At 41.5% G+C, this 25,354-nt stretch overlaps 1 protein-coding gene across 6 annotated transcripts in view; it reads left to right on the top strand.

Annotated features, from left to right (window-relative positions):
- Positions 1–4,617: 4,617 nt before the first annotated feature.
- The window catches only part of Ankrd26 (ankyrin repeat domain 26), a 60,981-nt gene continuing 40,244 nt past the window's right edge, over positions 4,618–25,354 (top strand). For 4 of the 6 annotated variants that reach the window (XR_001785122.2, XM_006506023.3, XM_006506022.3 and 1 more), the window contains exons 1-12: positions 4,618–5,085; positions 7,513–7,627; positions 7,787–7,960; positions 10,596–10,702; positions 12,633–12,694; positions 14,119–14,152; positions 14,857–14,929; positions 17,200–17,260; positions 17,361–17,512; positions 17,939–18,068; positions 18,523–18,584; positions 23,915–24,008. Coding sequence is in view for 5 of the 6 variants with exons in the window: in XM_006506023.3 (XP_006506086.1) it covers positions 4,841–5,085; positions 7,513–7,627; positions 7,787–7,960; positions 10,596–10,702; positions 12,633–12,694; positions 14,119–14,152; positions 14,857–14,929; positions 17,200–17,260; positions 17,361–17,512; positions 17,939–18,068; positions 18,523–18,584; positions 23,915–24,008 (1,309 nt within the window). In the remaining variant the exon portion in view is untranslated. Of the gene's footprint in view, positions 5,086–7,512; positions 7,628–7,786; positions 7,961–10,595; positions 10,703–12,632; positions 12,695–14,118; positions 14,153–14,856; positions 14,930–17,199; positions 17,261–17,360; positions 17,513–17,628; positions 18,069–18,522; positions 18,585–23,914; positions 24,009–25,354 lie in introns of those variants that run through there. The other 2 variants (NM_001081112.2, XM_030255354.1) reach the window with 2 other exon arrangements.

Below are 25,354 nucleotides of genomic sequence, written 5' to 3'. Positions count from 1 at the left end.
GATCTTAGCCATTCTGACTGGTGTGAGTTGGAATCTCAGGGTTGTTTTGTTTTGTATTTCTGATGACTAAGAACTTTGAACATTTCTTTAAGTGCTTCTCAGCTATTCAAGATTCTTCAGTTATGAATTCTTTGTTTAGCTCTGTCCCCCATTTTTTGTGTTACTTAGGTTTTTGAAGGTTAACTTCTTGAGTTCTTTGTGTATTTTGGATATTAGCCCTCTGTCAGATGTAGGGTTAGTGAAGATCTTTTCCCAATCTGAGGCTGCCTTTTTGTCCTATTGACGGTGTCTTTTACCTTACAGAAGCTTTGCAGTTTCATGAGGTCCCACTTAGCAATTGTTGATCTTAGAGCCTAGGCCATTGGTGTTCTGTTCAGGAAATTTCCCCCTGTACCAATGAGTTTGAGGCTCTTTCTCACTTTCTCTTCTATTAGATTCAGTGTATCTGGCTTTATGTTGAGGTCCTTGATCCACCTGGACTTGAGCTTTGTGTAAGTTGGTAAATATGGATCTATTTTCATTCTTCAACATACAGACTGTCAGTAAGACCAGCAGCAATTATTGAAGATGCTTTCTTTTTTCCACTGTATGTTTTTGGCTTATTTGCTAAAGATCAAGTGTTCATAGGTGTGTGGGTTTACTTCTGGATCTTCGATTCTATTCCATTGATCGACCTGTCTGTCTCTGTACTTTCATTTTTACAGGAGCGCATTAGTTAAGAGGCTTTGGAGTTTTATAGAGATCTTGGACATTTAAGTGTTGACATTTTTAAAAACCATGGCACTTTTAAAAATTGGAGTGAAAATGAAAGGGATTTGCTTCAAGTGATGTGTTTGTGACAAAGCTGACAAGGGATTGAATGTCATAGTTTTTGCCAATGAGACACCAACCTAGAAGTAGAGAAGCAGAGGAAATCTTAATTGAGGAATTATCTCCCATCAGACTGGACTGTGGGCATATCCATGTGGACATTTTCTTGCTTGTTAGTGGATGTGGGAGAGCCCAAGCCAAGGCAAGTGGTGCCATCCCTGGGCAGATGCCCCTAGGGTGTTTAAGAAAGCAGGCTAAGCTGGGTGGTGGTGGCGCACGCCTTTAATCCCAGCACTTGGGAGGCAGAGGCAGACGGATTTCTGAGTTCGAGGCTAGCCTGGTCTACAAAGTGAGCTCCAAGACAGCCAGGGCTATACAGAGAAACCCTGTCTCGAAAAAAAAAGAAAAAAGAAAGAAAGAAAGAGAGAAAGAGAGAAAGCAAGCAAGCAAGCAAGCAGGCTGAGCAAGCCATGAGGACCAAGCAGAAAGCAGCGCCCCTCCATGACCTCTGTCTCAGGTCTTCCTGCTCAAGGTTACTACTTTGAGTTTCCACTATGGCTTCCTTAGATAATGGACACCAATCTGTAAGCAAAAATAAACCCTTTCCTTCCAAGTTACATTTGGTCATAGGGTTTCATCAGAGCAGCAGAAACACAAATATAACAAATGTAATGTCTAAAAATAGTTAACATTTTTAAATGTCAAAAAACGATATTTAAAATCAGGAAAGAAAAGCTTGACAACTATTCTAATCAATATACAAAATTAAGTAATATAAATAAATATTTTAATTTGTTTAAATAGTATTTAAGTTTATTAAGAAAGGACATTAAGTAAATAGTATATAGGTGAAGATTTTTTTAAAAACTACTATTCTTAATTATACAACTGCTTACTTAGAAAACTCAAGACTACTATAAAAATTATCACCAAAATTCTTAATTTACAACAGGATATAGATCCAAGATAAGACTGGCAAAATTGATAGCTTTATTCACATTAGGAAAATTTACCAGAAAGGGCAATCAAGGGCTGGGGAGATGGCTCGGTGTGTAATGGCTCTTGCTGCTAAGCCTCATGATCTGAGTCCATAAAGTAATTAAGTTTAATAAAAATGAAGAGCTCCATAAACAATGGTAAAACTACAGCCTGTAGAAGAAATCTAAGCATAAAAACACAAAGCGAGGTCTCAATGGAGAGAATACTGCTCGTGGATAATAAGACTTGATGGTGTGGAAAAAATGTGCTTTTGGGGACTGTGGATGTAGCTGAGCTGTGGAGTGCTTGCCTGGGGTGCTATGCAACTGGGTACCAACAGCATGGACTGTGCTTGGCACTGCCTGCCTATAATCCTAGCCCTGGGAGGGAGAGGGAGAAGATTCAAGGTCATTCTCAGTTACACAGCTGACCATGGTCTCTGGGGGAGGAGACCCTATGTAATAAGAAAGTGATGATTGTACTTTAATGCACATTTAATGAACAGTAAAGCCATCTATTATTTTAAATCAGCTTTTGGGAATTTCATACAGAACTGTATTACATCATTTCTACCTCATCCCCCCTCCCTCCAATTACTCCCATGTCCTCCTCACTCCCTTTCAAATTCATCTTGTCTACTTTGTTTTACACACACACACACACACACACACACACACACACACACACACACGCATAATGCTGAGCTTCAAAAGGCAGTTCTTGTCTCAACTGCCTTGATGAGGTTTTATGGGTGTACTCTCCTCTCATATCCAGAAGACACTAATGAGTCCTCTTGTTCTAACAATCATTCTACCCTCTAGCCTTCCATGGAGTCTCTGGGGCTTGGGTATATAGGGGATTTGTTGTAATGTATCAGCTGGGGTTGGGGACCCTATGGTCCACTACTGCCAGTTTCCTAAGGCACTATTATGTCTAACTTTAGTATAATTTTACATTTGAGGTTTCTATGTTATGTGTATGAATGTCCCATTTGCATGCCTGTCTATGTGCCACATATATGCAGAGCCAATGAAAGGTAGAAGAGGGCATCAGGTCCCCTGGAACTTGTACAACCGACCAATGCTAGTCTTCATCACATGGGTGCCGGACAGTCAGTGCTCTATCGGCTGAGCCATAGCTCCAATCCCCTGTACTTGTGTTCTAAATACTTGTCCTTGTACCCACAGATGAGTGTAAGTCTCACCCCTTGCCAAAGAAGCTTCTTTTTGCAACAGGTGGAGGTTACTAAAGCAATCTACAGCTGGTCAAAATGCAGAGAATAACTAGCTAATAGTTAAATGGACCCAGAGCAAAGCCCAGAGCAGTGTGATAGAGAGACAGAAAGCAGGGGCAGTGGTCTACACCCAAAACACCAGCTTTCCAAAGCGGAGGCAGGAGAATCATTAAGGTTCAAGGGTAGCATAGGCTAGAGTGAGATTCTGTTTTACACACACACACACAGAGGCACACATGCACACACATGCGCGCACACACACACAAAGATAAAATTAGCAATAGAATTTATTTCAATTTTTATTACAAAAGATATAGTCAAATCAAAAACCTGTGGAATCATTCCATTGAGTACAGCATGTATTACAGATCCACACTGCAGAAGTGGGATTCCTGTGGGTTGGGGAGCAGGGGGAGGGGGTAGGATAGGAAAGCTGATAACATTCGAAATGTAAAGAAAATATCTAATAAAAAATTAAAAATTAAAAAAAAAAAGAAGCTGTACCATAGGAACTGACTGATCTGAACTACTGCCGTAGCAAGTTTTGAACGTTGCAAGTCCAGAAGCAAATCACATTGAGCCATCGTGTTCTCCTGTGCGTGGGACCTAGCTTCTTTATGTCCAGGAGGTAAAGCCTTTGGAATGTCCACTGGGACTCCTAGCTTCCATCAGCCAAAGGGGGTAAGAAATTCATCAACTGCCATCTGAGGGGTGTTAACACAAAACCCACTTACCTGACGTACCCACCGACGTATCTGAAAAGTGGGTTGATTTGTTGTCGTTTCTATTAAAATTGGAACATGAAACAGGATTTGAGGTAGCCTGAATTTGAGGTAGTTCCTGCGGCCACTGGAGGTCCTATTAGGCACGAACGGTATTTTATTCCCTTTGAGGTGAGTTGTGGCTTTAGATTGACAAAATTTATTAACAATTTAAAACGTCAAGGTGAACACTTACACTGGAAAACTGCTTACTAAGTATTACTTTTTCCAGGTCCAAAACCAAAAATTTACACACATCATATCGTTTCATTCAGATCCCAAATGCAGACAACCTTTTCTTCTTACCTCCCATCAGCTTGTCTAACTCATATACTGACTCTTTAGGCTGTGAAACACGATCATTTATTGCACTAATTCCCAAACTACTTAGCTTAACAAAATCTCTTCCCTTACTCTTCCACGCCACGATTCCATCCATGCTGTTTGTAGTTTACTTTTTGATTATCGCCTACCTAGAGTCCAATAGGTTTGCTCCCCAACAGGTTTAACTGCCACTGAAACACAAGGCCAAAGCTAAGCAGGGAGGCCGGACTCCAGAAGGTTCTGCGCCCATCTGCCAGGCGCCCTCAATGCCCGCAGTCCTGGAGTACTGGGTCTGGGTTCCACGCTGCTGAGCGACCCCCATTCCTGTTGAAGCCTTGCAGCGATCACGCCCAAACCGAGGCTAACCCGGGCCTCTGGAAACAACACACTGCCCACCTCCGCCTTAAACCCCGGGTTAGAGAACCCGCTAGGTTGCAGCGCCCTGACCTCCTGAACAGCAAAGAAGGCGGAGCCTGGCCGTGCGCACGCGTGCTGGGCACTGGTCGCTGCTGGGCCTGTGTGAGCATGCGCGGCAGCAAGAAGGCGCGGGTTGCTAGTTTGCAGCTCGGCTTGGCGATTATTGTGCTTTAAAAACCTGCCGGGCCATGCAGCGTCTTTCCCGGTGGGATCCCGTGCGTCTAGGCCGGCTTTTCAATAAGTGCCCTAGCTGCGTTGTGTTGTCAGCCAACGTTGCGCGGGGAAGAAGGTGCCTGTGAGGGGCGTACCCTCTGCCATGAAGAAGATTTTTGGCTTCAGGAGTAAGGGCCCATCGCCCTTAGGCCCCTCTGCCCGCCCGCGCAGCAACTGCGTGGGCTTTGGACGCGAGAGTGCTAGTGGCTCCCACGTGCCCAGGTACCATATTCACGACAAGGATATGGGCAAGATCCACAAGGCTGCAAGCGTGGGAGATGTAGCCAAAGTGCAGCATATCCTTATCCTTGGAAAAAGTGGCGTGAACGATAGAGACAAGAAGGACAGGTAATAAATGGCCCGCCAGTTAGCGGGGCGGGACGAAGCTGGTGGGGGAGCGTGCACCTACCTTGTCTGGCTTTGGGGCTGGAAGACAGAGAGTCTATCTTTCATTAAGGAAGCTTGACTCTTCCCACCTGGCTTTGAATGCCTAAGTCTTAGTGGGGTCTAAGCCCTGACCTGTATGAACAGCAAGGACAGCAACAAAAAACACTTCAGCTGGTTTCTGATCCACTGACAGTTCCCTTCACTGGCAATGTAAAGCGAGTTAACTAACATTTTAACTTTCTGCATACATATAAGAAAGTTTTATGTTGTAGAAATACATAATAGGAGAAATGTTTCTGTTCAAGGTTAAAAATTCTTCCACTAACATACAGGATCCATCTTATCACTGCCGTACACCTGTGTGAATGGTTTTGGTTGGTTGGTTTGTTTTTACTGCATTTTGAAGTGGGAAAATAGTTCCATATTCTCGAGTCAAAGATTGGTAATTCCCAGAACTCGAACTCTGAATATCCTGATCAATTTAACGTAAGCCAAACCCGACCGTCAGCGTTTTAACAATTTTGAGTTTCTTATGTTGCTTTTGATTTTGTGATGAGACGAGAAAAAAAAAACTTTCTAAAGGATAAAACTACTAGTTTTCACAAGTCAGTCGTTTACTAGCAGCCAAAGAGACACAGCAGTGAGCAGGGTGGAATAGAAAACCCAGAACATATCCAATCAAGTATATGTAAGAATTTAGATATTGCTGGGCAGTGGTGGCTCATGCCTTTAATCCCAGCACTTGGGAGGCAGAGGCAGGTGGATTTCTGAGTTCGGGGCCAGCCTGGTCTACAGAGTGAGCTCCGTGACAACCAAGGCTACACAGAGAAATCCTGTCTCAAAAAACAAAACAAAACGAAAAAACCAACCAACCAAACAAACAAACAAAAAAACCAAAAAAGAATTTAGAAGTTGATTCTGGTGACACCCCAGTTAGTAGGGAACAAACACTTAGGAATGAAATGGTTGTTGACTTGTTTGGAGAAAACTAGCAACATTTCTATGTCACTAAAATAAATCCCTGATAGAATATAAGTTAAACACTAAAAGAAAACACAGTGAGAAAAGTACCAAAACAAAACAAAGAGATGAGGAACGACTGCAGAACCACTGTGTGTGTGAGTGTGTGTGAGTGTGTGTGTACACACCCGTGTATGTATCCGTGTATTGGTGATTGAATGCAGGTTTGTAGTGTATCCTCAGGATACTTTCTAACATTGAGCTTTTTAAAATGAAGCATTCTCAAGACCCATTGAACAAAATCTGAGGATAAAGGGACTGTATACTTGCAAAGTGTTCACAGTATGTATGTATATATATAATATATATACACACATATGTATATATATTAGTATATATGTGTGTTATAGATAGATAGATAGATAGATAGATAGATAGATAGATAGATAGATGAGAGCAGTGTTCCTGCTGAAGCTGGTGTTGCTTAGGGCTTCCCAGTAGATGCACTGATTTTTATGTTGCTTTGTATCGTGGGTGGGAGGGGAAGTACGTCTGCTTCCATCCTTTAGTTTGTGTGGCTTTAGTGAGATGTGTTTCACTCAGACAAACAGTAGTGTTATTCAGGGGATCTCCCCCACCCACCCCATTGGTTCAAATATGGTTTATTCTTTTGTATTCATAGCCTGGGGTTTGCTGGTATACTGTTAGTCCTTTCCATCCCCAGTTCTCATCTCTTTATCTGTCCCCTGTCATACCTGCCCCTCACCCATGCACACATACACAAGAACTGCAGGCTCGCCTTGTGGCCAGGGCTGTCGCTCTATTTTCTTTCTTTTTAATATTCTTAAGAGAGATAGATGATAGATAGGTAGGTAGATAGATAGATAGATAGATAGATAGATAGATAGATAGATAGATGAGAGTGTGTCTGTGTGTGTGTGTGTGTTAGTGAAGATGTGTGTATGCCATGCTGTGCTTGTGGAAGCCAGATAACTTTCAGGAGTCAGTTCTCCTTTTAACATAGGATTTAGGGAGTGTATTGAGGTTGTTGGGCTTTTGTGGCCAATGCCTTTGTCCAGAGAAAGGCTAAGTGATGACTAGTAAGCAGCAGACCTTAAAGCCATGTTTATACCCAAGTCCAAGCCACATCCAAAGGATATATACACTTCTTTGCAAATTGGCTGCTCTGGGCTAGGAATGTAACTCAGTAATTGTTTGCTTAGCAAAAGTCTCTGCTGCAAAACACACACACACACACACACACACACACACACACACACACACACGGTTGTATTTTCAAGAATGTACTGTTGTCTGCAGAAAAATACTTGTTTTGAAAGAAGATATAACATAGCGTTCTACATTTCATGAAATGTATTTTTAGATGATACTATGTAGTTTTCCTAAGATGTGCTCTGGTTTTCACAGGACTGCTCTACATCTTGCCTGTGCTTACGGCCACCCAGAAGTGGTGACTCTCTTAGTAGAGAGAAAATGTGAGATAGATGCCCGTGACAGCGAGAGCAGCACGGCCCTCATTAAGGTACCAGCAGCCAGCACTTCTGGCTGAATTGCGTCTCATTTAAACACTTGGGGCATAAAAGACCTCGATTTGATTTAAATATAGTAATAAGTAAAGCCGACAATGTGTGTATTTTGAATCCCTAAGCTGATGATTTTCTCCTTGATGCACTAACACCAGGCCGTGCAGTGCCAGGAGGAAGAATGTGCAGCCATACTGCTGGACCACGGGGCCGATCCAAATGTGATGGACAGCAGCGGCAACACCGCCCTCCACTACGCGGTCTACAGTGAGAACACGTCCATGGCAGCCAAACTGCTCGCACACAATGCAAACATAGAAGCCAAAAACAAGGTATAACGGCATCTTTCTTTCCAAAATCACCAAAGACACAGAGACACATCGTGAAGGTCATTCTTGTCACCCTGACTGGACTGAGAAAACACTGCTGTGTATTTTATAGGAATGTGTTCAGAAATGCTCAGATCATGAGGTCTCGGGATCTAAGTAATGTTTGAATCCATTGGTTAGAATGTAAGATTGAATAGAATTGCCCCTTTAAGGTACTGTGGCTGTGATAAAGGTAATCCATACACCAGTCAGGATCTCGCTGATCAAGCCAGTGTCTTATTTTCTTCTTACTGCGGTCATTTATTTATTTGTAGGGGTAGGAGGTGCCTGTGCGCCACAGTGGACGTGCAGAGAGCAGAGGACAGCTTTAGGGAGTTGCCCGCCCGGGTGTCAGGGTTGAACTCGGGTTGAAGGGCTTAGCAGTGAGAACCTTCACCTGCTGACCCATCTCTCCCCCTGCCTCCCAAACCAATTGCATTTTAAAAAATGTCCTTTTTACCCTTTTAGAAAAGTTAGATGTTTTAAGGGCTAGAGAAATAGCTCAGAGGTTAAGAGCACTTGCTGACTTACAAAAGACCCGAGTTCTGTTCCCAGCACCTGCCTGGTGGCTCACAATCATCCCTAACTCCTCTTCCAGGGACCCTCTTGCCTTCTACTGCTGTTGTGTTAGGTTTTTTTTGTTTGTTTGTTTTTCCTAAGACTGTGAGGTCCATTGCTAGGCTATTTATCTAAGAGCTCTCTGACTTTTCAGTGTTAAAACAGCTATAAACGTTCCTCCTGGATCCTCCTCTGCGACCCAGAGGTCACCTTTCATTTTCCTTTCATTCCAGGACCTTTTACATTTGCTCCCTGATTTCTTCCATCTCCTGATATTTATGTGGCTTCTTTGCTTTTGATTTCTAGTTTTCTTTCACTATAGTAATACAAGAAGTGATTTTGGTCCTTTTTGCATATGTTAGACTTGATTTGTGGTCTAGGATGTGGTGTGTTTTAGAGAAGCTCGGAGAGGCTGCTGAGACAGGCGTGTATTCCATACCTGTTGTAAGAACTGTTGCGTGAAGATCGCTTAAGCGCATTTGGTCTGTGGCATAGTTTGACTCTGAGGTTTCTTCTTTGAATTCTGATTTGAATGAGCTATCTAAAGATGCGAGTAGGGTGTTGACATCACTCACTGTTATCCTATCAGAATCTGACCTTCACGCCCATCCTAATTCTGGTTCTCTCTGGTCAGATTACTGTTTGTTCTTTTATTTATCGTCCCGTTAATTTTATGAGTTTGTTGTTCTATTGTTTTGGACATGATAGCTTTCCTTTGCTCCTTTTATGAAATCTGGGAGTCCGTTTCCTCGTCTCACTGTGGGATCAAGTCATCTGCAAGTACTTGGTTTTTTTTTTTTTTTTTTTTTTTTTACCCACTGAACCATCTTGGCAGGCTCTTGTATTTTACAGTGGTGGCTTGCTTGTTGTGAATTGCCTTAGTGTGTGTGTGTGTGTGTGTGTGTGTGTTGTGAAGTGTTCTTAGGTCTCAGGTAGCTATAAATGATAGCTTTGCTGGAGATAGCACAAGAGTTGGCAGTTACTTACTTTAGGGGCTTGAGATAATATTGTTCTCTATATGCAGATGGCTCTCCTGATGAGAGATCTGCTGTGTTTGCCCCTGAGGTCAGTTGGTGTTTTGACATCTTGACTGTTATCTGTCATGGGGCAGGTCTTCTCGAATTGTATCGTTGATGCCTCATGTTTTGGGATGCTTCTTTTTTTGAGATCTGTGAGATTTGTTTTATTTTGATTTCATCGAATAGATTCCCCCGGGCATTAGTATTTGTCTCAGCGCCTTTGCCTAGCCCACTGGTTTTTAAGTGTTACATTTGTGTTGGTGATTTATATTTTGTCTAAGATTAAATGACAAAAACACCTGAGTCTCAATTAAAATGATGCCAGCGTAACAAAAAACAAACAAACAAATGAAAAACAGTAGGGTATCCAGGTTCTTCATGAGCAACAGTAACCCTTGCTCCTGCGCCTTGCAGTGGAAACAGCATCCCTTCACACTCTAAGAGAACCCCGCAGACCTTTTAGTAATAAGGGCATGTCCATTGGCATCTAGGTCTTTTAATTAAGTGCCCATCTCCTTAGAGACTCACTTGAAGCAGGAGTGTCTGACACTGGACCCTGGAATCCTGGCATAAACAGAGGAGAAGCAGGGAGTTTGCATCCTAGAGGGAACATCCACATTCTTATAAAGTGTTTCAACCTGCTTCCTCGAAACTTACTTCTTCTGTTTTAATGTTTGCCACAAGAAATAATTTTCAAATAAAACTTGAGTAGAGTTGGAGATCCCCTTTACTTGTCATGTCAGTTTATGAATGGATGGATCTTCTAGGAATGCTGCTTCTAGAGAAGTCAGTGCCATTTGGTGTTTGTATGTAGAAGCCTTCTCTGAGGATGCTAATTTTGCTCATTAATTCAATAAGACATTTATAACTTTTACTTCTGTTAGAGTTACTGACAAAAATGTTAGCACAACTGCCTTCAAGAGATGCTTGACTGGGTGGGTCGCAATCACATAACTCCAAAGTATAGTTCAGGTGAGAAGTCAGTAATTTGTGAATTATGGATTGCCTGTGATGTCTTACAGGATGACCTAACACCTATGTTACTTGCTGTAAAGGAAAATAAACAACATATTGTGGAATTTTTAGTAAAGAAGAAAGCAAGTATTCACGCAGTTGATCAGCTTGGAAGGTATAGTAGTTTATCTTTTCAAACTTTGTGGGTAAGAGTGCTTGCTGTGAGTTTACATCCTTAACACTCTTGTAAAAGCCAGGCATAGCTGTGTGTGCTTATAACCCAAGTGACGGGGAATGGAGAGAAGCCGGTCCCCAAGAGCTTGCTTGCTAACTGGGGTGGATTGTGGAATTTCAGATTCAGTGAAAGACCTTGTCTCGAAACAGGAAGTGGAGCCTAATAGAGGAAGACACCTACTGTCCTCCTCTGGCCTCTGCATGTGTGTGCACCTATACATGTATGCATACACCACACACTACACACACTAAACAGGTAAAACCTGGTGTGATAACAAACACTCAGAAATACAAGTGGAAGAGGAGGAGAAGGAGGAAGAAGGAGAGGAGAAGAAGGAGGAGATTAATTTAATTATTGCTATGTTGGAAAAACATCAGTACCTACATTAGTTGGGTGAACAAGCAGTTATTCACACTAGGCAAGACAACCTCTAGTTGGATTCACCTTCCCATTTACTATGAGTGATATTTGTAACCTGATCTATGATCTTATATTAGCTATACCAATTTCACATTAGTAACATTGACCTCTCAATTTTTTTTCAACATTTTAAACCTCCCTTTCTTTTGACCAGACTGAACATAAATGAAGTTGCAAATCAGCCCGTCTTTTTACTCTTTGTTTTAAATTACTTTTGTGAAGAATGTTCATGTTGTCAACATTATATGCTCTTCTTAATTTTTTTCTGTTTTGCGTCTAATATTCTAATGTATTTCTAATGTATTTTTTTAAGTAGCTTGAGCAGAGGAAAGGGATACTCTTTAATGGATAATCTTTTCCTTTAATGAAAATAAGCCATTGGTGGATAATAATGGGGGAAAAGATAGTTTTAGATTCAGATATTGCCAAGCTTAACACCTGACTTCCTCATATAAAAAGGAGGGTAATATGTCCTGTGGATTATACTGTGGTTGAGGAGGTAGCTCAGTGGGTAAGAGTTCATGATGTGTGAGAGGAGAAGTGCAGTTAGACTCTCCGGGCCCTGTGTAAATAGCCAGGCCAGGCAGTTTGCCTGTAGTCCTAACATGGAGGGGCAGACAGACAGATCCTGGGGACCTGCTGGGCTTGGCTAAGCAGCCAAAAGCACATCTGGTTTAGTGAAAGAGCCTGTTTTAAAGGAGTCCGGTGGAGAGCGAGAAACCAGGAGCTTCCCTTCTGGGCTAGACAGCCTGGCCAGCAAGCTCCCACGATCTGCTTTCGCTTTTCAAAGTATTTAAAATTTGGATTAACAAAGAAGCTTTTCAGCAGACATCTCTAAGTCAAAGTCACTTACACTCCTACAAGACCTAGGCCCTCATGACCAACCATTATAAAAGAACAATTTATCTTCCACTGCAATTAGCGATAAATGGAGAAATTAAATATTAAGGAGAGAAGTCCTGGGTCAGAGTTTGATTAGAAAGGAACAGTGCCCAGACCAAGTCTTAGTCTTCACGTTTTCTGCCCTGGGTGATTGGATACTTCGGTCATAGTAGAGAGTTACCTAGGTGAATGAGCTATTGACCAATCCGTTTAGTTTCAGATTACTATGTAACTGATTTGGCCCAAATGGCCACAGAGAATTGAAGCGTTAATATCGGGGTGAGCCTCAGTATTTTGTGACCACTGCAACATTGTTAGAAACTGTGAATGCATGCTCGTGTCGTGTTGATTCTGCTTGGAACTCCAAGCGAGCTTAACACATATTTATATTTAACCGACTGCCTTCAGTTTATCACCGACATTTCACTGCACATTTGAATCATGTGGGATAGGATCCTGATATTAGCTCTGATTTTGTCTGTAATGCTGTTATGAATTTAATTAATATATTTATAATTTTTTAACCTACCAGAATTAAAACAATATTTTTTGTCATTTTTAAACATAGCAACAGGCAAATGTTTGAATATGATGGGAAGAGACTACAAAGATCTGAAAACAGCAATCCAGGTAAGGTCCCTCATGAAGCATCGCTCTGTGGGCCGTCCCTGGGTAGCCATGGAGATGAAGGATGTTTTGATCACAGAAGAGCAATATAAAACATAGATCATTATGGGAGTGTCACTCGCATGCGTGTCTTTATTTCTCAGTGTAAAATGCAGGATTAGGTAAGAAATTAGTGAAAAGAAGTTTACACTCTAAAACAACATTCCTGGGGATGGAGATCTTTTTACTTTGGCCCTGAAGTCCATTAGAAAAGTGATTTTCAGTTATTGCATTGCATGCTTCCTCCATCCACATGACAGCAAATTGAGTTTAGCATAAGAGTGGATTTCACAGCAAGTAGATTGCTTTAGTAAGAGAATGTTATTTTAGTTGTTTAGATTACTAATAAAGTGTTGCAAGTAAAAGTAAATATAATTTTTTTCAATAATGTTTATCTGTTTCTTCCCTAGATATAGAATTAGAATAGTTCAGTGTATTTTCAGAGTCTTCAGTTTAGGAGAGAATACCATATTGTTCCTTTGAATTTTTTTGTTTTGGTTTTCTCTGCACAACACACACACACACACGCGCGCGCACGCTCGCACATACACGTGCACATTGGGAGCAGAACCTGGGGCCTCATATATGCTAGGCAAATGTTCTATTGTGGGTTTAAATCCTACCCCCTAATAATCTTTAAGGAAGTTTTCAGTTCACAAGCAAAATTAACAGTAAGAAACAGAATTTCCCATACACCCTGGGACTCCCAAACATGCATAGCTTCTTACATTGTCATTACCATCTACCTGAGTACTGAGTAGTGGATACATCTGTTAGTCCAGCTGGGTGGTGATGGCTCACGTCTTTAATCCCAGCACTTGGGAGGCAGAGGCAGGCGGATCTCTGAGTTTGAAGCTAGTCTAGTGTACTAAATGGGTTCTAGGACAGCCAGGGCTGTTACATAGAGAAACCGTGTATCTATCTAAAGGCTAAAAAAGGGGAACTAGTTAACCCTACATTGACACACCTTTATTATTCCAGCATGTCTAGCTTACATGACACCTGGGAGAGCCAGATTCCACCATAACAAAGTAATTGTACTCCTGTGACTGTTTCCAGTGCTATTAGTCCAGAAAAACCCTGCAGAGGATATGGATTCTGATGATGATGCCAGGTGCTGTCAGTCTGAGAGTGTCCAGTCAGTTGTGGCCATCGTACTGGCAGTCTTCCTTTAAGTATCATAGTTTTATAAATTCTCCTCCTTCTTGGATTTGATAAACATGAAGGGGAGACAAAGCATTCTTAATGAATTTGTTAGCTATCGCTAGTATTAGCATTCTTTCTAGGATAGCCTCTAGCGTGGTACCAAAGAGAAAGCATTAATAATAATAACATTGCTTTACATTGTTCTGTTGGTTTAAACTGTACCTTCTGTTTTTCTTTAACAGTGGATAATGGTTCTGAAGATGGCTCTTTAACCAGGTGGGTAGGCATATATAACAATATAATTGTTAAAATTAAATGTTAATGGCTTAAAGAATACAGAGGAAAGAGACTAGGATTTGCTAAGTGTTCTGCTTTGAGCTAGATACTGTGTGGTGTGGCTAACATTTCTTACAATGGTCACAGAGCTTAGAAATGGGGTTTCATATAGTCCAGAGTGGCCTCAAATTTGTTATGTAATCAAGGATGTCCTTCAACTTCTACTCTTCCTGCCTCCTCATTGGCACAGGCAGTTTTTGAAACCAAATCACTCATAGGCTTGCCAGTATATTGACTTTCTCAGTTTAATATGGAATGAAGAGTGAGTCTTAAGTATTTCAGAGTTGGAGAAGTGGAGGCAGAAAGGCAACTGAAAAGCTTTTTGAGAAGAGGCCAAATCTGAGTCACATCCACCAAGAGACGTGTATTATACTGGTTGCCGATCTGCTCCTAGATTTCTTTTAAGCACTCCCATACTGCTGGAGAGATGGCTCAGCGGTTAAGAGCACTGGCTGCTCTTCCAGAGGTCTTGAGTTCAATTCCTAGCATCTACATGGTGGCTCACAATCATCTGTAATGGGGATCTGATGTCCTCTTCTGTCATGCAACCATACATGAAAATAGAGCACTCATATAAATAAGCAAACAAAAAGTAAATAAATGAAAGAGTTCGTCTTACAGTTTTTGTTGGCTGTTGCTCAAAGGTCTTATAACACACCTGGCCCTGCTGATTCCTGGCCGACATCAGATGAGGAGGACTATAACTTTGACAACAAGGTAAAATGCAGTTTTGTGGAAGTAATGTTTTGCTGAGTGTTTGCTCTGAAAATTTAGTGATGATCTATCATTGTTTTATGAGGAATATTGATCGGAGAAACATTTTTTTAGAACAATGACTTGTTAAATAATTTTTTTATTTTGATGAATATCAAAGACTGATTGTTCCTTCAGAAGGTGGAGGCTGGGAATGGGAAAGTGAGTGAGCTGGAAAAGAAATCTCCATCAAGAAAAACGTCCTACAGTACACAAAACAGGAGATTGGATCAAGAATTACTTTAATAAATATGCCTTGTTATGACTTGTAAATTATATGTCTGACTATTATACCCAAATTAAATCTCTGATGGGCCCAGTTAGTACAGTAAACCATTGACTCTCCATGGTGACTTAGTTTCAAGAGTGTCAACACACAGCATGCAGTTTCTCTTCATCTTTTTCCTTGGACTCCTCTTAGTCTTTAGGTGAACTTTTCTCTACTCCTATCCTTGATCTGCATGTAAATTACCATACCATCAGAAGCTGTAGAAATATGCAAATTTAATTTATGCAAGTTTATTGCAGTCCATGCCCCATGTCATTCCCTCAGGACTGTTACATCTGTAGACCCGAAGAGTGGATGCTCTGTCCTGAACAAAGTCTCTTGAATTCCTAGGACTGTGGCTCACTTTATATTCCTTGTATAGTAAACTCAAGTGTGCCTTACATTGAGGAAATGTCACATATAAAATCATAAAGTCTATTGAATTCTTAAAAACATGCTCACCTTGTGATGTTTAGATGTAAACTTGCATGACACTGAGGAAATAATCATGTTAAAAAGACAAAAATAACAAAAAGCAAAAACAGAGAAGTGTCGTGAAAGGAGGGCGATGCAGCTCATAACTGCTGTCTGAAACTGTGGCGTTGGATCATGATGAGACTAAAATATCTTTGCCTTATTGCATTAGTTAATATATTTTTGAATCTGTATATTATCCATAGAATTCTAATTAGCAAATCATCTCCAAGTAGGAAATTAATGGAGCATTGCGTTTCCCAGTGTCATCTTTATCTAGTAGTGATGTTACATCTCTCAGGTGATGGTAGCTAAACGTGACTGAGCGCTATGTACTTACAGTACAGAATTAACTTTTCATTACAGTAATGTCTTTAAAATGTAACTACAAATCATTATTAGGGTTGTACTGTGAGTCAAGGTTCTCATGTTATGCTGGCTGGTTTTATTTTGACTTGATACAAGCTAGGATTGTCTGAGAGGAAGGAACCTCAATTGAGAAAATGCCTCCATATGATCAGGCTCTAGGGCATTTTCTTAATCATGGGGGTGGTCCAGCTCATTGTAGGTGGGGCCATCCCTGGGTTGGTAGTCCTGGGTCCTATAAGAAAGCAGGCTGAGCAAGCCATGGGGAGCAAGCCAGTAAGCAGCACCCTCCATGGCCTCTGCATCAGCTCCAGCCTCCAGGTTCCTGCCCTGCTTGGGTTCCTGTCCTGACTTGGTAAACAGTGATGTAGACCCTTTCCTCCCAAGTCTCTTTGGTCATGGTGTTACATCGCAGTAGTAGTAACCCTAACTAGGCCGGGCTTTCCTCCTTTCTTCTTCATTTAAAACTCATTCATACGTTCCCTGCCTCCGTACGCGGACATGTGACAGCTGTCTGCGGTGTCTTCTATCGGTGCCCTTTTCTCCATGGTTGGCATGTTTAGCCATGCTTCTCTTCAGTCCCTGCGTGTGGCTTTGCCGCACAAGATTTATTCTTTTTCCCTCCTCTTGGTTAGAAAGAGCTAAATGTGTATAATAATTTGCATGTTACTTTTGGCACACAGGGTAGAATCACTTACACTGTTTGGATTTTAAACCATGAACTACAGAAAGTAAGCCCTCATAGCTTCTCCTTTAGATGCAGTCATGCAAATATAGGTCACGATGATACATTCAAAGTATTTTCAATTTCTTTAAATGCTAGTGTTTTCAGAAGTACTCTAAATTGTGAATACATTTTTGTTCTAGGTTATTTCATTTAAATCATACACTAAAGGATATCATAAAATTTGTGTAATAATTAGGTGTAAGGAGAGTAAAATTTTGATAGTCCTATCCCATAATCCTCGTGTAGTTGGAGTATGTAGACTAGTAAATGGCACAATTAATATTTGAATCTACCTTAAGGATTCAGAAACATACTCTTGCTGTTAGATCAGATGGTAAGAGTGAATACTATATTTACTTTATTATCATGTTATTTTCAAAATTATTTTTGTTTTTCTAGAATGTCCCCAAAATTAATTTGACAGAGTTGTGGACAGCTGCTCAGCAGTCTAGGAAAAACCGTAAGTCATTTAAATTTAAAGATGGCCTTTTCTTGTGCTGGTCATTCATTTAAAAGTAAGTATTTCCATGTGTTCTTTTTTTTTTTTTTTTTCATAATAGAAACAAAATGTGGCTTTGAGGAGCTAGACAATGGAGCCCGGTTTGATGACAGTGATTCCCCTAGTGAAAGTGAAGATGCCATTGAGGTTGAGCCTGCGCCATCAGTCAGAGTCCAGACCCTCTCCCCATCCCGTCAGTCACCTGACCCTGTGGTGAGCACATTCTTTTATCTTTAAAAGTCGGGCATGCCTGTTGATTGTTTTGGGGGCTCCTTTCTCTTTCCCTGAAAATACTGGTCAAATTTCTCTCTTTGCTGCATGTTGTGTAGGCCAGAGGTGTCCGATGCCCTGGAACTGGAATTGCATGTGAATCTGAGCTTCTGTGGGTGTACTGAGAATTACAGTTGTGTCCTCTGAAGACAGCAAGTGCCCCTAACTGCCGAGCCGTCTTCCAGCCCCATGTTGTCCTCTGAATACATTCTTCATGTCTGCCTTCCTGGTCCTTTGTCTACCTCAGACAGAGGGCATGGACCTTTCGCTTACTCACTGCAGCCTGTCTTACTCATTTTCACCAAACAGTGAATAGCAAGCACCCTGTGAGCTGCAGGGTGAGTGAAGTTTCTGTTTTCTCCCCGATAGGAAGGAGCAACCGAGCTAGCAATTGAAGGAGAAGAAAACGGTACTGATGTTATTGAGAGCGCTTCACAGGAGCAACCAAATCATGACAATTTAACCCGTGCTGATGGTTGGCACAAAAGTAATAAAAGTGGTGAGTTAGTGACTACTTCCAAACATTTCCATGCTTACTGTTAAAAAGCACTGAAGGGTTGAGCACCAAAGCCAGCATCTGTTTCTTCTAACTACTCTTCCTTTTGCTCTTCTTTTTTTTTAATTTATTTATTTTATTTATATGAGCACACTGTAGCTGTCTTCAGCCACACCAGAAGAGAACATTGGATCCCATTATAGATGGTTGCGAGCCACCATGTGGTTGCTGGGAATTGAACTCAGGACCTCTGGATAGAACAGCCAGTGCTCTTAACCGCTGAGCCATCTCTCCAGCCCTCTCTTGCTCTTCCTTGCTATACCAATTCCGTGTGAAGCTGCTTAACCACCAAAAGCTGTCATCTTTATTCTAACTTTGTGGATATAGATAAACACACATGAGTTTAAAATTCAGGACTACGTGTTTTAATGAATATGTATGCAACTGTGTTTTATAGAAATGATGTCTGCATTAGGATTAGGAGAAGACGAAGATGAACACTCGCCTTGGGATTCTGAGGTACGGACAATGCATAACTGCAGCTACTCACGTTCTCACCTGCACGTGCCTTTGAGGGGCTGTTTCCTCGCATCTTCAATCCATAAATAATACTTCTAAACCAAGGACTGCTCGAACCCCAACCCTGCTCATCTGTATGCTTCAGTCAGAGATGTAGAAGGCAGAGGAACCACTTTGGATTAAATTTAAGTGCAAATTAAAAAGTCCGTCAACCTGTGACCTGAAAGATTCTGTGATAGATGTGGGTGTGTGCACGTCCAATGGGATTCTGAGGGAAAGGGTAAACTGAGTTTTTACCCTTGAGACCTGAAACAGGTGGGACTTGGGGTGTCATTCAACCTCGGTTGTAAAGTATAAAACCACAAGGGAGAAAGAAAAGAATCAGTGTAACTTTGTAGCTGTAGTGATTTTGGTTAAATTTGTTTTAACCTAATTCTGCTGTAATAGATTTAAATTGTCTTCAGACGTGAAGTGCGTTTAGTACCAGTGTACTGTCCGTCTGTCCATAACGACCCATTTTAATGACACCACCATAGAAAGAGTTGGGGGCGGCTTGGAAGTGCAGCAGCCGTGCATACTGGAACTTCACAGTCAAAAGACATGGCCATCCTTGGTTCTGACATTTAATATTTATAGAATTTGGAGGAAGTTAACCTATTTGAGTGTCAGAGACTGTGTTTGCCATAAAGACATGAGACGAACCAATGAGGTGAGAAGATAACACATCCTGTGAGGAGTGACATTCCTCCACTCATGTGGCAGCACCCATATGGCAGCACAATCCTACTGCTCCTTGAAATGAACCAAAGAGACGTAGTGTCAAGGAAAGGATGGAAAGGTGCAGGGCCACTCAGATCTTCATTCTGGAAGTCTCAAGAAATTACCCATTGAGGTAACCCGGAAGATACAGCGATTCTGTGCATGAGGTCTTTCCCAAGAGGCCTTAAATGCTTTGCCCTGAGTAAACTGTGACTGAGTTACCGCTATAGCTGAAGCAGCTAGACACTCGGTATGACAAGTGGAGGAGGCTCAGTGTTAGTGTAGCGATAGAACAGAAGACCACACAGCTGTCAGTCAGTCTCACTGCATCAGCTAAAGGAAACAGGAGGGAGTCTGGGTTTCAGGTGGAGTTGAGGTGGCATTATTAGGGCTCTGTCTGAGGATGACATTCAAACTCCCAACTAAAGGAGGAGAGCAGCAGCCAGCCCATGGGAGTTGAGAACATTCCAAGAAATGGTGAACCGAGTTTGTTTATCACTTTGCTCTAAATGTCCAAAGACAAAGCATGAAGTTGAATATTCATTTATATATGTATAGTCTATACAAAATAATTCCTTGGCGCATTGTAAACACTTAGGCATTTTTATGTTCTCTCTTGTTCAAGCTTACTACATATTTTGGAAGTTCTTTTTGATTGGAAGGGATCACATTCTGCCTTTGATGTTTGTGGGCTTTTATTTATACAAACAGAAAACAGGTTCTTTATCGTTCTAGTCAACCAATTTTTGCTGGCTGTAAAAGTTTCACACAAAATTACTTAGATTTTTCCAAGCCTTGGTTTTACCTAAATATAGCAACTTTTTTAAATTGGATATCTTATTTGTTTGCATTTCAAATGTTCTCCCCTTTCCCATTTTCTCCTCTGCAAACCCCCTATCCCATCTCCCTTACCCTGCTTCTGTGTAGGTGCTCCCTCACCCATCTACCCACTCCTGCCTCACCACGCTAGCATTCCTCTACACTGGGGCATCAAGGCTTCACAGGACCAAGGGCCTCCCCTCCAATTGATGCCAGATAAGCCCCCTTCAGCCTCTTCAGTCCTTCCTCTAATTCCTCTATTGGGGTCCCTGTGCTCAGTCCGATGGCTTAAAGCAAGCATCCACATCTGTATTGGTCAGGCACTGGCAGAACCTTTCTGGAGACAGCTGTATCAGGCTCCTGTCAGCAAGTACTTCTTGGTATCGGCAATAGTGTCAGGGTTTGGTGTCTACATGTGGGATGGATCCCCAGGTGGGACAGTCTCTGGATAGCCCTTCCTTTAGGAGCAATTCTTGGTTAAAATTTTGAAGATGGGTGGGTGGCCCCATCCCTCAACCAGGGGGGCATGCCTAACCTCTGGATTTGGTCTCAACAGGTTCTCCCTCCCCTTCGTTAGGTATTTCAGATAATATCATCCCAGTGGGGTCCTGTGAGGCTCTGGCTTTCCTGGCATCTGGGACTTTCTGGTTGCTACTCTCAGTTCCCCATCCCCCATTGCTATACACCTCTGTTCAATTTCATGACCCTCTGTATCTCCTCTATCTCCTCCCATACCTGATTCTGCCCCTCTTCCCCTCCTCCACTTTTCCTCCTAAGTCCCTCCCACCCTCTATTTCCCTTGACTATATTGTTCACCCTTCTAAGTAGGACTGAAGCATCCACTCTTTGGTCTTCCTTCCTCTTAAGCTTCATGTGGTCCAGTCCATGTGTTGTATTGTGGGTATTCCACCCTCTTTGCCTAATACCCACATACCATGTGTGTTTTTTTGTGACTGAGTTACCTCACTCAGGATGATAGTTTCTAGATCCATCCATTTGCCTGCTAATTTCATGAAGTCATTATTTTTAATAGCTGAGTAGTTCTCCATTGTGTAAATATACCACATTTTCTGTATCCATTCCTCTGTTGAGGGACATCTGGGTTCTTTCCAGCTTCTGGCTGTTATAAATATGGCTGCTATGAACATAGTGGAGCATGTATCCTTATTGCATCTTGGAGCATCTTGTGAGTATATGCCCAAGATCTTCCGGTAGTACTATGTCCAGTTTTGTGAGGAACCGCCAGACTGATTTCCAGAGTGGTTGTACCAGCTTGCATTCTCACCAGCAATGGAGGAGTGTTCCTCTTTCACCAGATCCTTGCCAGCATCTGCTGTCACCTGAACCATTCTGACTGGTGTGAGGTAGAATCTCAGGGTTGTTTTGATTTGCATTTCCCTGATGACTACAGATGTTGAACATTTCTTTAGGTGCTTCTCAGTCATTCAAATTTCCTCAGTTGAGAATTCTTTGTTTAGCTCTGTTCCCCATTTTTTGATAAGGTTGCTTGATTCTCTGGAGTCTGACTTCTTCAGTTCTTTGTATACTCCAACTTGTTTCTTGGGACCATTTGCTTGGAAAATTGTTTTCCAGCCTTTTACTCTGAGGTAGTGCCTGTCTTTGACACTGAGATGTGTTTCCTGTATGCAGCAAAATGCTGGGTTCTGTTTATGTATTCAGTCTGTTAGTCTATGTCTTTTTATTAGGGAATTGAGTCCATTGATGTTAAGAGATATTAAGGAATAGTGATTGTTGCTCCCTGTTATTATTGATGTTATTTTTATGTTTGTGTGGTTATCTTCTTTTGGGTTTGTTAAAAGGAAATTACTTTCTTGCTTTTTCTAGGGTGTAATTTCCCTCCTTGTGTTGGCATTTTCCATCTATTATCCTTTGTCGGGTTGGATTTGTGAAGAGATAATTGTGTAAATTTGGTTTTATCATGGAATATCTTGGTTTCTCCACCTATGGTAATTGAGAATTTTGCTGCTTATAGTAGTCTGGGCTGGCATTTGTGTTCTCTTAGGGTCTATATAACATCTGCCCAGGGTCTTCTGGCTTTCATAGTCTCTGGTGAGAAGTCTGGTGTAATTCTGATAGGCCTGCCTTTATATGTTACTTGACCTTTTCCCCTTACCGCTTTTAATATTCTTTCTTTGTTTTGTGCATTTCGTGTTTTGACTATTATGTGCAGGAGGAATTTCTTTCTGGTCCAGTCTATTTGGAGTTCTGAAGGTTTCTTGAATGTTTATGGGCATATCTTTCTTTAGGTTAGGGAAGTTTTTTTCTATAATTTTGTTGAAAATATTTGCTGGCCCTTTAAGTTGAAAATCCCAATTCTCATCTACTCCTATTATCCGTAGGTTTGTGTCCTGGGTTTCCTGGATGTTTTGGGTTGGCTTTTTTGTTTTGCATTTTCTTTGACTGTTGTGTCAATGTTTTCTATGGTATCTTCTGCACCTGAGATTTTCTCTTCTATCTCTTGTATTCTTTTGGTGGGTGATGCTTGCATCTTTGACTCCTGATCTCTTTCCTAGGTTTTCTATCTCCAGGGTTGTCTCCCTTTGTGATTTCTTTATTATTTCTATTTCCATTTTTAGATCCTGGATGGTTTTGTTCAATTCCTTCACCTGTTTGGTTGTGTTTTCCTGTAAAAAAAGGGATTTTTGTATTTTTCTCTTTAAAGGCTTCTATCTGTTTACATGTGTTCTCCTGTATTTCTTTAAGGGAGTTATTTATGTCCTTCTTAAAGTCCTCTATCATCATGAGATGTGATTTTAAATCAGAGTCTTGCTTTTCTGGTGTGTTGGGGTATCTAGGGCTTGCTGTGGTGGGAGAACTGGGTTCTGATGATGCCAAGTAGCCTTATTTCTGTTGCTTATGTTCTTGCCCTTGCCTTTTGCCATCTGGTTATCTGTGGTGTTAGCTGGTCTTGCTGTCTCTGACTGTGGCTTGTCCCTCCTGTAAGCCTGTGTGTCAGCAATCTTGGGTGACCAGCTCTCTCTGGGCAGAATTCAGGTATGGAGAGCTGTGGCACAGGGTCAGCTCCAGGACAGAAATGGAAACCGGAAGCATCCTGTCCCCGGCTGTTCCTTGGTTCCTGTGTCCTGGGGGCTCCAGGTGAATCCCTCTTGGGCAAGGTATTTGAGCAGAAGTGGTGGTTTTACCTGTGCTCTCAGGTGTGTCAGCACTCCTGGGAGACCAGCTCTCTCCCAGCAGGATTTGGGTACAGAGAGCTGAGGCATAGGGTCAGCTCTGGCCGCAGATGGAAACCTGAAGCTAGCAACGTCTACAGTGCCTTCTGTGTAATCCTTGTGACACGCTCTGACGTTTCTTACTTTATACATTTCTGTCATTGGACATATTTGAAGGGTTTCATGCTGTATTGAAGCAGGTGAACTTACAAGAATTTCTTAAGATACCTGTTTTTTTAGTCATCTTCTTACATTGCATGAAGAATGAGGAGCAGTGCTAAGTGTTCTAAGCTTCGCTGCTTGCCGAAGCATGAAAACACGTTAATTCTTTATGAATACCCTCCTCTGACCTTCCACGCTTGCCTTCATAGCTGGTAACCAGATGAAGAGTGAAGGTGGGTTTAATCTAGAGGAAACACATGCAGTCTTCTTTATTGACATGTTTCTTTTCAGTATAGACTTCTTATTTTTCTAGCAGTGTTTAAACAAGAAACTGAAGCATCATCTTAGAAAATGATTAAGAAATCTCTGTGTAACTCGTTTTGATCTCTGCTCCAACAGAGTATCTCCGAGAGTGTGTCACTGAAAGACGTAGGTCACTTCTCTGGGACTGCAGATCAAACGGGAAAAAGGAGAGCACATGGACAGATAGAAGGTAAGAATGGCTTCATAGTTTGTGCATAGCAGCAAAGCATCTTCAGGAGGATGGTGGGAGGAGCCATAGAGAAGAAGAAACCCTAGATCCTATCAGGTCTGCCAGCCGTTATGATCTGAGTTTGATTTTCTAATTAATTTTCCCTCTATTACCTTACAAAACATATCCATGTGACATACAAGTATAATAGGAATATTATCCCTAAAGTCAAAGAAATAAAAAACAGAGCATGGCCTTAAAAAGTAAAGGCTGCAGTAAAGGAAATGAGCATTTTAAAAATATTTATTTTATGTATGAGTGCTCTATCTGCATGTACACCTGCACACCAGAAGAGGGCATCAGGTACCAGTGAAGATGGTTGTGAGCCACCATGTGGTTGATTGGAATTGAACTCAGGACCTCTGGAAGTGCTCTTCTTAGCTACTGAGCCAACTCTCCAGCCTGGAAATGGGCATTTTTAACAATATTTAAGTATATCTATATCACACTCTGAGCAGCTACACTGTATTCTCCTCTTGTACCAGAGTCATTCATACTCTGCCAACTGCTTTGAAGTTCATAGTATTTTAAATGATTTATTTTTATTCTTTATTTTTTTTCTGGCCAGTTTGAATCCAGTTTGAATCCTCTATCAGTTTCTGGATGACAGCTATTCTAATAGGGTGAAGTGGTATCTCAATGTAGTTTTAATTTGTGTTTCCAAGATGACCAGGAATATTCAAGACTTTTAAAAATAGTTCTTGACCATTTGTGTTTCTTCTTTTGAAAGCTGTCCATTTCATTAGCCCGTTGGTCGTTTTGTAGTTTTGCTTCTTTGGTATGCAACTTCTGCATTTCTTTGTAAATTCTCAATATTAGCCCCCTGTTTGAACAGTTGGTAAAGTAGCCTTCATATGTATCATAACAGTATACTCTCAGAGAAAGAAATTAAAAATAAAAAACACTTACAATAGCTTAGAGGAGTTAAGTGTGCATGGAATATACCTAACTAAAAAAGGAGAGACCCTTCTAGTGGGAATGTCAGGACCCTGAGAAGGGAATCCAGGCAGATGCTGTGGATGGAAGAGCTTCCGCGCTCCTAGACTGGCAGAATGGCTATTGTGACCATGGTGCCATGTTGGATCAACAGACTGGGTTTTGACCTTGGGAATCTTTAATTTTATGTGCATTGAAGTTTTGACTTCATGTGAGGATGTGAGATCCCTGGAACTAGAGTTAGAGACAGTTGTGAGCTGCCGTGTGGGTGCTGGGAATTGAACCCAGGCCTTCTGGAAGAACAGCCAGTACTTTAAACTGCTGAGCCCTCTCTCCAGCCCTGACATGAGGAATTCTTAATAACCTTTCAT

This window comes from Mus musculus, chromosome 6, assembly GCF_000001635.26.
Source record: "Mus musculus strain C57BL/6J chromosome 6, GRCm38.p6 C57BL/6J".
NCBI lineage: Eukaryota > Metazoa > Chordata > Mammalia > Rodentia > Muridae > Mus > Mus musculus.
The sequence above is the reverse complement of the archived record's forward strand: the minus strand, read 5'-3'. Positions and strand labels throughout refer to the sequence as shown.